Source organism: Engystomops pustulosus, chromosome 1 (assembly GCF_040894005.1).
Source record: "Engystomops pustulosus chromosome 1, aEngPut4.maternal, whole genome shotgun sequence".
In the NCBI taxonomy this organism is placed as follows: Eukaryota; Metazoa; Chordata; class Amphibia; order Anura; family Leptodactylidae; genus Engystomops; species Engystomops pustulosus.
The window spans coordinates 3,923,684-3,937,554 of record NC_092411.1 but is presented as its reverse complement, the minus strand read 5'-3'; the positions used below and the strand labels follow the sequence as shown (position 1 = coordinate 3,937,554).

Here is a 13,871-nt window from a genome sequence, read left to right as displayed (position 1 = left end):
CTGTGTGTATTATCTCTGTACTGTGACATCACTGTGTGTATTATCCCTGTACTGTGACATCGCTGTGTGTATTATCTCTGTACTGTGACATCACTGTGTGTATTATCCCTGTACTGTGACATCGCTGTGTATTATCCATGTACTGTGACATCACTGTGTGTATTATCTCTGTACTGTGACATCACTGTGTGTATTATCCCTCTACTGTGACATAACTGTGTGTATTATCCCTGTACTGTGACATCACTGTGTGTATTATCCCTGTACTGTGACATCCCTGTGTGTATTATCTCTGTACTGTGACATCACTGTGTGTATTATCCCTGTACTGTGACATAACTGTGTGTATTATCTTTGTACTGTGACATCGCTGTGTGTATTATCCCTGTACTGTGACATCGCTGTGTGTATTATCCCTGTACTGTGACATCACTGTGTGTATTATCCCCTGTACTGTGACATCACTGTGTGTATTATCCCTGTACTGTGACATCACTGTGTGTATTATCCCTGTACTGTGACATCACTGTGTGTATTATCCCCTGTACTGTGACATCACTGTGTGTATTATCCCTGTACTGTGACATCACTGTGTGTATTATCTCTGTACTGTGACATCACTGTGTGTATTATCTCTGTACTGTGACATCACTGTGTGTATTATCTCTGTACTGTGACATCACTGTGTGTATTATCTCTGTACTGTGACATCACTGTGTGTATTATCTCTGTACTGTGACATCACTGTGTATATTATCCCTGTACTGTGACATCACTGTGTATATTATCCCTGTACTGTGACATCACTGTGTGTATTATCTCTGTACTGTGACATCACTGTGTGTATTATCCCTGTACTGTGACATCACTGTGTGTATTATCTCTGTACTGTGACATCACTGTGTGTATTATCCCTGTACTGTGACATCACTGTGTGTATTATCTCTGTACTGTGACATCACTGTGTGTATTATCCCTGTACTGTGACATCGCTGTGTATTATCCATGTACTGTGACATCACTGTGTGTATTATCCCTCTACTGTGACATAACTGTGTGTATTATCCCTCTACTGTGACATCACTGTGTGTATTATCCCTGTACTGTGACATCCCTGTGTGTATTATCTCTGTACTGTGACATCACTGTGTGTATTATCCCTGTACTGTGACATAACTGTGTGTATTATCTCTGTACTGTGACATCGCTGTGTGTATTATCCCTGTACTGTGACATCGCTGGGTGTATTATCCCTGTACTGTGACATCACTGTGTGTATTATCCCCTGTACTGTGACATCACTGTGTGTATTATCCCTGTACTGTGACATCACTGTGTGTATTATCTCTGTACTGTGACATCACTGTGTGTATTATCTCTGTACTGTGACATCACTGTGTGTATTATCTCTGTACTGTGACATCACTGTGTGTATTATCCCTGTACTGTGACCTCACTGTGTGTATTATCTCTGTACTGTGACCTCACTGTGTGTATTATTCCCTGTACTGTGACATCACTGTGTGTATTATTCCCTGTACTGTGACATCACTGTGTGTATTATCCCTGTACTGTGACATCACTGTGTGTATTATCCCTGTACTGTGACATCACTGTGTGTATTATCCCTGTACTGTGACATCACTGTGTGTATTATCCCTGTACTGTGACATCACTGTGTGTATTATCCCTGTACTGTGACATCACTGTGTGTATTATCCCTGTACTGTGACATCGCTGTGTGTATTATCCCTGTACTGTGACATCGCTGTGTGTATTATCCCTGTACTGTGACATCGCTGTGTGTATTATCCCTGTACTGTGACATCACTGTGTGTATTATCCCTGTACTGTGACATCACTGTGTGTATTATCCCCCACCAGTTTGTTCCTAAGGACCTCCACCACCCTACCTGCATCATTATGGCCTCAGTCCAGCCTTTTATATTTCCCTGAAGTCCTGTGTATAACCTGCAGGTGACCGTCATTGATCACCATTGTTTGTTGTCCATGGGTAATGACAATTGATCCTGCGCGTAGTCCATGACAATTAGTGATGACTCGGTTATTAGAGATGATATGACAATTGATAACCATTGTCTCTTATGGACGGGTGTGATGACCACTGACTGCGCACATCAGATCATCAATGGTGACTAATGATTTTAATGGAGAATAAGTGACAACCCTGGAGTCTGGTGCACAGGGATAAAGTCATTCCTGAAGCCCTAAAAAGATAATGGTTATACAATGGTCTTTGCAGTTGTCATGTACCAGGGTCAGACACCAATTGTATCATCTCTCTTTGATAACACATTCCCAGGGATCACATACATATAGATCCTGTTACATTGCTCGATGTATATAGGATAATGTATCAATGAGATCCCACATGTATAACGTATCAGTGAGATCCCACATGTATAACGTATCAGTGAGATCCCACATGTATAACGTATCAGTGAGATCCCACATGTATAACGTATCAATGAGATCCCACATGTATAACGTATCAGTGAGATCCCACATGTATAACGTATCAATGAGATCCCACATGTATAACGTATCAGTGAGATCCCACATGTATAACGTATCACTGAGATCCCACATGTATAACGTATCACTGAGATCCCACATGTATAACGTATCAGTGAGATCCCACATGTATAAAGTGTCAGTGAGATCCCACATGTATAACGTATCAGTGAGATCCCACATGTATAACGTATCAGTGAGATCCCACATGTATAACGTATCAGTGAGATCCCACATGTATAACGTATCAGTGAGATCCCACATGTATAACGTATCAGTGAGATCCCACATGTATAACGTATCAGTGAGATCCCACATGTATAACGTATCAGTGAGATCCCACATGTATAACGTATCAGTGAGATCCCACATGTATAACGTATCACTGAGATCCCACATGTATAACGTATCGGTGAGATCCCACATGTATAACGTATCAATGAGATCCCACATGTATAACGTATCAGTGAGATCCCACATGTATAACGTATCACTGAGATCCCACATGTATAACGTATCGGTGAGATCCCACATGTATAACGTATCACTGAGATCCCACATGTATAACGTATCGGTGAGATCCCACATGTATAACGTATCAATGAGATCCCACATGTATAACGTATCGGTGAGATCCCACATGTATAACGTATCGGTGAGATCCCACATGTATAACGTATCAATGAGATCCCACATGTATAACGTATCGGTGAGATCCCACATGTATAACGTATCGGTGAGATCCCACGTGTATAACGTATCGGTGAGATCCCACGTGTATAACGTATCAGTGAGATCCCACATGTATAACGTATCAGTGAGATCCCACATGTATAACGTATCAGTGAGATCCCACATGTATAACGTATCGGTGAGATCCCACATGTATAACGTATCGGTGAGATCCCACATGTATAACGTATCGGTGAGATCCCACGTGTATAACGTATCGGTGAGATCCCACATGTATAACGTATCAATTTGATTTTATAAACACAAACAAACAAATGGTCATACATTACAGCTCTATGGCCAAGGTATGTTACATGTAAGAAATAGTTACCGTATTACACTGTTTTACAAACAACCTTAAGCCATTTTTCAATAAAGACAGTATCAAAAAAGATCTGACAGTATTTGAATCAATGTTTTACAAGGAGTCACACTGACCAACCCCCCCCCCCCCCTCTTCCCACCCCAGAGTCAGCTCCCGAGGACTGAGCTAATATGCCCAGAATCACTTCATTCCAAGTTCCCCTTTATGTGGCTAAACACAGTTGGTATTGCAGACTCGCTCTGAGTTGGAGCAAGGATCGTGATGGCAGTCCTGGTACATCCATCCATTTCCCCCATATTTTTTCAAATTTGGCTATAGAATTTCTCTTCATATATGTTCCATATTCCAGCCTAATAATGTTGTTGACCCTATCTATATATTCCCTTATTGCCGGAGGCCTTGGCTTTATCCAATGAGCAGCAATTAGCTTCCTGACCTGGTATAAAGCCTGTTGGATCCCTATAATATTAGAGGACGAGACATTATTTATATCAAGGATTCCTAATAAGCAAGCGAGGGGGGTTGCTGGTATGACAACTGAATACACCTTACCCAGGAGTTCTAACACCTCCTTCCAGAGTTCTTCTAATTCCCGACACTCCCAGATCATGTGTAGAATACCCGCCTCTTCAATCCCACACCTGGGGCAGGATGAGTCCCCACGGACGCCTATTTTACATAACAGTTGTGGAGACCTATAAGCTCTGTGCAGCATGAGTAAGTGTGACATTCTGTAGGGCTCACTTGGAGACAGAGTTGGTACAATCTCCAGGCAGTCAGACCACTGTTCATCTAGAATTGGTCCAATATCTCTCTCCCACCTAGCCCGGCATTTCACTGATATATTTTCCAATTTTTTGTTTAATAATACTGTTATAGAAGGAAATTAACCCTTTAGTAGAAGTAGACAACAAAGCCCTATTCAAAGCGCCACAGGGTCCAACCATAATTGGCGTCAATCTGTGTTGAGTGTCATAGGGATGTCTCAGTTACAAATATTGAAAGAACCAGGAGCGGGGAAGCTCATAAGTGGTACTAAGATCTTCAAATGTTTTGCACACCCCCTCGGTACACAAATTCTCCAAAGTAAGGATCCCCTTCTCCTCCCAGGGTGAGAAGCCTTCTAGTCTAAAAATTTCTGGCAAAGCCGGGTTTCTCCATAAAGGACTATAAGGAGTGAATTTGGCTGTACCCAACATGTCCTTCACCTATCAATGATTTCTACACTATCTATGAGTAGCAGCTCCTCCGCAGCCGCCGTCCATCCTCTATTATCCTACATGTTGCTCAGCAACGGGTTGTAAAGTTGATGAAGATTAACTAGAGAGGTCCCAATAACTGGACACAGATGTGATGAGAATCAGAAGGACCTGGACGATGCTGCAGTGTGATGGTCAATCATGTAGTTACAGAGGGGGATCTATAATGGTCTCTGTGTAGGTTCCAATTTATCTACATCTGTTATGTTTGCTGCAATTTTCAAGTATTTCCCTAATTTGTCAAGTTCAACCAAGGAAAGGATGTAATGTAGGGAACACAATTTTCTATTAAAACATAACCATCAACGCTATTTTGATGTAAGAACGCATCTAAACACTTCTCTGCTCTCTGCTGTCCCTTCTGTGCTCTGCTCCTGAGCTCTCTGCTGTCCCTTCTGTGCTCTGCTCCTGAGCTCTCTGCCGTGCTCTGCTCCTGGGCTCTCTGCCGTGCTCTGCTCCTGAGCTCTCTGCCGTGCTCTGCTCCTGAGCTCTCTGCCGTGCTCTGCTCCTGAGCTCTCTGCCGTGCTCTGCTCCTGAGCTCTCTGCCGTGCTCTGCTCCTGAGCTCTCTGCCGTGCTCTGCTCCTGAGCTCTCTGCCGTGCTCTGCTCCTGAGCTCTCTGCCGTGCTCTGCTCCTGAGCTCTCTGCCGTGCTCTGCTCCTGAGCTCTCTGCCGTGCTCTGCTCCTGGGCTCTCTGCCGTGCTCTGCTCCTGGGCTCTCTGCCGTGCTCTGCTCCTGGGCTCTCTGCCGTGCTCTGCTCCTGGGCTCTCTGCCGTGCTCTGCTCCTGGGCTCTCTGCTCCTGGGCTCTCTGCTCCTGGGCTCTCTGCTCCTGGGCTCTCTGCTCCTGGGCTCTCTGCTCCTGGGCTCTCTGCTCCCGGGCTCTCTGCTCCCGGGCTCTCTGCTCCCGGGCTCTCTGCTCCCGGGCTCTCTGCTCCCGGGCTCTCTGCTCCCGGGCTCTCTGCTGCCCCTTGAGCTCAGCTATTCCACAATTTCACAGTTCTCACCGTTTCTCTGGTGATTTATACCTTGTTTTCTTCAGACAGTGACAGTGCCCACTTGGCTTTTCCACCATATTTTATGAATGGCCCATTTACATTTTTAGATAAAATAATCCCCTTTGGCCGTCTCTTTGTATGTATTTCTCTGAAATCTAATTGAACTGAATATTCCAGGTGAGGCGTAACCAATGCCTTGTACAGTGTAATATTACATCCCTATCCCGAGAGTCCAGACGTCTCCTGATACATGACAAGATCCTCCTGGCTTTAGAGGCAGCTCCTTGACATTGTGCTGTTATTTAAACTATCATAGGTCCAAACACTCCAAAAATAGCCAGGAAGGAACGTTTAATAAGCGATCCTGCCCAGAAAAGTAGAGAAATATATAGTAGATGTGAGGACCACTGAATGGAGGCGTGGGTATTCACAGGACAGGCCTGACATGAGCTCACCTGCGCTGAAATTTTGCTATTTTTAGTCATTTTGGTGTCATCCCATTTGGATGGTAGGAGAAGGTAGGATGGTCAAACCCCCAAATTTTTGGATCTTTTGAGCTTTTCTTTTCAGTGACATTAGATTGTTTTGTCTGAAACCAGTTATTTTTTCAGAAACCTCTGATAGTCCAATCTCTACGGAGGGGTCTCAGCTTTCACCCAATGGCAGGTGTCAGAGGGGGGTTACGTTGCTGCATTGTTTGACTATTATGGAAGAATCCTCTAAAAATCAATCGGATCCGAGCCCAAAGCGACGTTCACACAAATCCCTTGTATCAGAGCCACTGTTCAGGCTCATGAATCATTTGTGTTTCTATATTAGCCGCTCATGTTTTGCCTTGTTTACTGGATAAACGCGTGTTACTAGTTCCACGATGCAAATATCCAGGTCTAAACGCATCTGCGCCCAGATGTGACTCCCACTCAATGCGCTTGAATTACGTTTAAACATCTGAAGCGCGGCCAAGCATCATATTTGTTATCCACTTCCATCTCTTGGGACGCAACCGCGTTAATCATGGATGTGCGCCCATTTTTGTCTCATAGTACTGCCACGGTATAGCGGAGAAACATCTGCTTATTTATGGTGCGTTGTTTAGTCAGGGTTACACCATCGCGATGCGTTTCATGCATTAATTACCCCCCGCCCCCTTGGCGCCGCTGGTAAATGTGAACTGTTGTTTGTCATGAACAAATCCAAAGGTTTTCGATAAAGTTTTTATTCTGTATGCAAGGTAGAAAATAGAGTAAAGGCCTTATTTATCTGAGCAGGCCTCACTTCCCCTAGCACCCAATCACAGGCTAGCTGTCATTTGTGCAGAGCAGTTTGTGTGATAAGTGCTGAGCTCTGATTGGTTGTTGTTGTTGTTGTAAACCTTTATAAGTGTCTTTGCAGCTTTGTAGTAAACCTGTCAACTATTCAAGACGCAGTGAGGAGTTCATGTAATAAATAGGAAGCTGAATGTACAACTTGTTCCACAAATCACAAGCTCCAACAATAATATAATAACACACGTATAATATACCTCCAATGCATCCTGTATTTCACCTCATGCTCCCTCATTATTAACCTTAAAGGGGATGTTACTTACACTAGGTCACAGGATAGTCAAGGGTTACGTGGTGTCCATACATCCAGTCAGCTGGTCTTGGTCTAGTCGGACATTGAAGATAACCCTAAGGGTGCGTCCACACGTTCAGTTTTTCAGATGCAGTTTTTGATGCCCAAACCCAGAGTGGAGTGAAAATGGAGGATAAGAAGCTCTTCTTTATGATATGTTCTTTGCCATTATGATCCACACCTGCTTTTGGCTTGAAAAACTGCATCTGAAAAAGTGAACGTGTGGTCGCACCCTGAGTCAGGAAGTCATATTGGCGTATAGAAGTTACTCACGATGTGGGGAAGGGGGACAAAGCGGGGTCTTTGATCTGTAGGAACGTGAATTTTAGAGAAGATATGGGGCATCGTTCATCAACCGGCCTCCATTACATGCGTTCTGCAGGATTTTTTCTCAAAAAATTTCAAACCAGGGGCCACCCTTTCCAGAAGTTGGCATGCGCCCTTCTATCATAGGTGCGGAGTTCCTCAATTCTAGCAGTTTGTGCCACTTTTTCTTTTCCATTAATCCACGGACTGTGCTACAGACTGACCTATGAAGGGATCGGGGCCTTTGCTGTAAAAATCTGTGGCATTCTGTGTGGTGCGGATAAATGTATTAGTATAATATGGAACATGGGTTTAACTGAAGCAGAATTTTTGGACCGATCTTGTAAAGTCGTTTTGCCCCCTTGTACCCGGTATAGGTTGATCTTGGGCAGTGTGCGACCTGCGGGGCCACATCTGGCTGAATATTTTGGAGTGGCCTGCGTAAAGTTCTGTTCTTTGTCCATTTTCCTCATTGTTGCCTACAGCGCCCAGCGGGTGTATAGTGATAGAAAAAATATATTACATCTTACTTTTTCCATTCGCTTCCATTACTCGTGTAAAAGTGGCGCAACTCGATCTCAACCTATTCTGTTGTTGGGGGTCCTAAATGCGTATATGAGCACAAGCCTGTGTGAGGTTCCCCTTTAATTAGCGATCAGCAATAAATGAACATATTTGCGGCCGTTGTGGAGCCGGAATGTGCTTTGCATATATTATTTCCGCGTCTCTGTGTGTGTTGTCGGCTTCAGATGTATTTTGACGAGTTACTGCCCCCCAGGGACCCCGGGCTTCTAAATGCGTCTGATCATCCTGGCTCTGTCAGAGTGTGGGGTTATTTCTTAGCGGATAGATCCCATGCCAGGACTGTAAGTACAGCGACTGCCGAGAGGAGCTTGTCTGCAATTAACACTATGCGGGATATTAATTTATATTACAGCTGAAGATCTGCAGGGTGGGCTCAATAACCCCCCATGCAGGCTGGATAGAAGGCTGCAGAGAGCTGTGTGACTAATGTATCTGTCTGTCTGTCTATCGAGCTATCCTTTATCTGTCTATCTATCTCATATCCTCACCCCTCCCCTATCTACAGGAATCCGAGTGGCACAACTCTGACACTGTACAGTGGGCAATACAGCCATTCAAATAGATCCACTAGCGTTGTGTTACCTAACAGACGGGGGGCGCAACTCGGCCCGATCGCAAATACCTTTCCAGTGAAACATATGCGATCAGTATCCAGCACCCAGTATCTTGTATTGACATGACACTGGGTGCAGGTTAGCAATTGTGTGTGTTTCACTGGAAAGACTAACGTGATTTTCCCCGGGTTTTTTGAGCACGCGATCGGATTGTGGTGCATCGGCGCCGGCATGCACGCGATGGAAATCGAGGGCGTGGCCGAACGAAAACCCAACGGATTCGGAGAAAAAAAATGTTGCGGGACACGCGCATACCTTCATCCAGAATGGCTCAGTGAACTCCAGAGCGTTCCGATGCTCTTCAGCGCAGCAGCGACACCTGGTGGACGTCGGAGGAACTGCCTTAGTGAATCGCCGGAAGACCCGAATCCACCGCAGAGAACGCGCCAATGGATCACGAATGGACCGGGTAAGTAAATCTGCCCCAGTGTTTTTCAGATGCAGCTTTTGATGCCCAGGGGTGGAGTTAAAATGAGGAGGAGGAGTAAGTCTTCTCAATGATAACTTCACAACTGCTTTTGGCTTAAGAAAAAAACTGCATCTGAAAAACTGAACGTGTGAACGCAGCATAACACAGATTGAAAACGAATACACACGAAGCTGAGTGTGCATGTATATAAGCGAGTGTGGAGGAATAGCTGTAGGTGCACTTTCAGGGTGTGTTCACACATGATGCGAAAGCAGCTGGAGCATAGTAACATAAAATCGCATGTCTTCTGAAGCGAGTGTTAGAGCGCCACGTGTGGACGCTCCCTCAGGATGATGTTTTTCCCATGGGAGGTCTGTGGCTCACAGCTTTACAGTTTATTGCACCCCAAGATTCATTAGAAATTGTCTCTTCTCAGTGTGACCCTTCTTAGTCTGCCCTGGGAATTATTGGAGCGCTGCGTTTCCTCACAGACTTCATGGTTTCTCCTATTTTACTTCCCCAGCGAGTGCCACAATTCTTCCGATCGGATCAAGGTCCGCGTCTGGGATGAAGATGATGACATCAAGTCTCGTGTTAAGCAGAGGCTGAAGAGAGAATCCGATGATTTCCTGGGGCAGACCATCATCGAAGTCCGAACATTGAGCGGGGAGATGGACGTCTGGTATAACCTAGGTGAGCCTATATGTATTGTATATGGGTGAGCCTATATGTATTGTATATGGGCGAGCCTATATGTATTGTATATGGGTGAGCCTATATGTATTGTATATGGGTGAGCCTATATGTATTGTATATGGGTGAGCCTATATGTATTGTACATGGGGTGAGCCTATATGTATTGTACATGGGGTGAGCCTGTATGTATTGTATATGGGGTGAGCCTGTATGTATTGTATATGGGGTGAGCCTATATCTATTGTACATGGGGTGAGCCTATATGTATTGTACATGGGGTGAGCCTATATGTATTGTACATGGGGTGAGCCTGTATGTATTGTATATGGGGTGAGCCTATATCTATTGTACATGGGGTGAGCCTATATGTATTGTACATGGGGTGAGCCTATATGTATTGTACATGGGGTGAGCCTATATGTATTGTACATGGGGTGAGCCTGTATGTATTATATATAGTGTGAGCCTGTATATATTGTACATGGGGTGAGCCTGTATGTATTGTACATGGGGTGAGCCTGTATGTATTGTACATGGGGTGAGCCTATATGTATTGTACATGGGGTGAGCCTATATGTATTGTACATGGGGTGAGCCTATATGTATTGTATATGGGGTGAGCCTATATGTATTATATATAGTGTGAGCCTGTATATATTGTACATGGGGTGAGCCTGTATGTATTGTACATGGGTCGAGCCTGTATGTATTGTATATGGGGTGAGCCTATATGTATTGTATATAAGGGGGTGAGCCTATATGTATTGTACATGGGGTGAGCCTATATGTATTGTACATGGGGTGAGCCTATATGTATTGTACATGGGGTGAGCCTATATGTATTGTATATGGGGTGAGCCTATATGTATGGTACATGGGGTGAGCCTATATGTATGGTACATGGGGTGAGCCTATATGTATTGTACACGGGTGAGCCTATATGTTTTGTATATAAGGGGGTGAGCCTATATGTATTGTATATAAGGGGGTGAGCCTATATGTATTGTATATAAGGGGGTGAGCCTATATGTATTGTATATAAGGGGGTGAGCCTATATGTTTTGTATATAAGGGGGTGAGCCTATATGTTTTGTATATAAGGGGGTGAGCCTATATATGTATTGTATATAAGGGGGTGAGCCTATATATGTATTGTATATAAGGGGGTGAGCCTATATGTATTGTATATAAGGGGGTGAGCCTATATGTATTGTATATAAGGGGGTGAGCCTATATGTATTGTATATAAGGGGGTGAGCCTATATGTATTGTATATAAGGGGGTGAGCCTATATGTATTGTATATAAGGGGGTGAGCCTATATGTATTGTATATAAGGGGGTGAGCCTATATGTTTTGTATATAAGGGGGTGAGCCTATATGTTTTGTATATAAGGGGGTGAGCCTATATGTATTGTATATAAGGGGGTGAGCCTATATGTATTGTATATAAGGGGGTGAGCCTATATATGTATTGTATATAAGGGGGTGAGCCTATATATGTATTGTATATAAGGGGGTGAGCCTATATGTATTGTATATAAGGGGGTGAGCCTATATGTTTTGTATATAAGGGGGTGAGCCTATATGTTTTGTATATAAGGGGGTGAGCCTATATGTATTGTATATAAGGGGGTGAGCCTATATGTATTGTATATAAGGGGGTGAGCCTATATATGTATTGTATATAAGGGGGTGAGCCTATATATGTATTGTATATAAGGGGGTGAGCCTATATATGTATTGTATATAAGGGGGTGAGCCTATATATGTATTGTATATAAGGGGGTGAGCCTATATATGTATTGTATATAAGGGGGTGAGCCTATATGTATTGTATATAAGGGGGTGAGCCTATATGTATTGGACATGGGGTATTGTACAAACTGGAAATATAATTTGTATCCACATGTATTGCAACCAAAGTGAGCAGCGGTAATATACTGTTATATACATGTGGTGTAACGTAATATAATCGGGTATATAATGTAGTGCATGCTATGTATATACTGGGTGTGCAGCCGCTATAGGTAGCTGTACACACACTGGTGTAGTGATATATCATTTATAACCGTATATATAAATAGATATAATATTCATCTATGATACAACCTGGATGGAGAGGTATATAAATAATCCTCTATCCATCTGGTGTAACGTGGGTGAGCAGCAGTTATGTGTCACGGTGTGTAGGTAGGTCTGGTGATTATATATAATTACATACACATCTGTTATAATGAGCAGTGGTTATAGATAATAATATATGTCTGGTATCACCTGGGGGAACAGTGCATATAAATAATCCTGTATACATCGTCTCGTATCTGCCGAGCTCTATAACAAGGGACTCACATGGGAGCATGAAACATGGAGTCCTTTACCTGGCCACAAGAATTGCACTAAGAGGTTGTCCTGCAAATGTCACCTACCTCCTATCTGCAAGAAGGGGGTTAAGTGGAACAATGTGTAATCAGACTTTTATGCCTGGTGTTAGTAGCAGCTGCACAGTGAAATATGGATTTATATTCAAGGATTGAAGTTGCACCAAGTGCACTGGGGATGTGACCTCACACTGCTGCGCTCGCTGCAGCCAGTATTGGGCATTGTTACGGAGAGATGTGTAATCAGACCTTTTTGTGTTAGTAGCTGCAGGACTATGAAATATAGATTTATATTCCAAGATTGTATCTGGATGCAGAGCGCTCTGGTGCTCTTCACTGAACAAAGCACAGCCTTTCCCTTCTGCTCTGAGTCACTGCTGCAGCAGGCCTTGGTTTGAGTACTACAGCTGTTACTCAGGGGGAGGAACTGTGCAGCAGTACAGTGAAGAGATCTACACCAGTTTACCGAATCCAGCTACAATCCTGGAATTTACTACTCAAATACTAACACCACCCACAGAGTTATGATTGCACCTCTCTTCTGGATTGCTACCCAACTTTTTGTGTGGTCAAACTGCTGACAGATTCCCTTTACTAAAATGTAATTAATTCAAGAGGTTGGTGATCGCTGCAGGTCCAAATTCCCAGAGATGGTTGGGTGCTTCCTATGGAGGACACCCGGATAATCTTTAAGGATTTGCAGAATTCCCTGTGCCTCCCCCTCCTCGCTTGTAGCCGGGGATCCTGCGGATAATTACTTGGATTCTCCGCGCTCCAGGATGAGACATCCCCGGTGATATTGCTCTCTCCCCAGCGTCATATTCTGCAGTGAGCGATTCATCTGCTCATTAGGGAGTAGCGGGATGTGTCCGCGTTGTCATCCGCCTGCAGACACCCAGAATCCTCTGCTCCTGCCTAGACGCAGCGTGAGCCCCATTAATATCTGCCCCCCTTTACCTAATGAGATGTTCAGCTGCAGACTTGATTTTGGGGCAGTGGATGGATATAATATGCGATTACTCAGATCCTCTTCATCTCCCGGCTCTGGGTACATGTGAGGGGCCCTAATTGGAAGCAGTAGCTGAAGGTTAGACTTATCTTAAGGCCTAATTAAAGATTTTACTGTCTGTAGATAAAATACTGGATGATAAGAGGAAGGTTATTAGTGATGGGGGCCTTAGGCCCAGGAATGGGCACATAGGATCCTATTAGGGACCTTCATCAGGTTGTTCATAGGGTTTCAGATCTTTCAAGGGACATTTAATTATCAAATAAACTTTCCATAAGGATCTGAAGAAAAAAGCCACTGTGGGTTGGACACAGATCCCCACTTTATCCATCAGGGGAGAGGCCACAGTCCGTTCCCAGCTGTTACCCACCCCTGGCCTCCCCATATCCCCTTGTCCATCACAGCAGTCA

General features: G+C 44.0%; 1 protein-coding gene across 9 annotated transcripts in view; it reads left to right on the top strand.

Moving 5' to 3' along the window:
• UNC13B (unc-13 homolog B) overlaps window positions 1-13,871 on the top strand; it is a 295,618-nt gene that overhangs the window by 205,483 nt on the left and 76,264 nt on the right. For all 9 annotated transcript variants that reach the window (XM_072132773.1, XM_072132775.1, XM_072132774.1 and 6 more), the window contains one exon: window positions 9,900-10,069. In XM_072132773.1, the coding sequence (XP_071988874.1) occupies window positions 9,900-10,069 (170 nt within the window). The remainder of the gene's footprint in view (window positions 1-9,899; window positions 10,070-13,871) is intronic.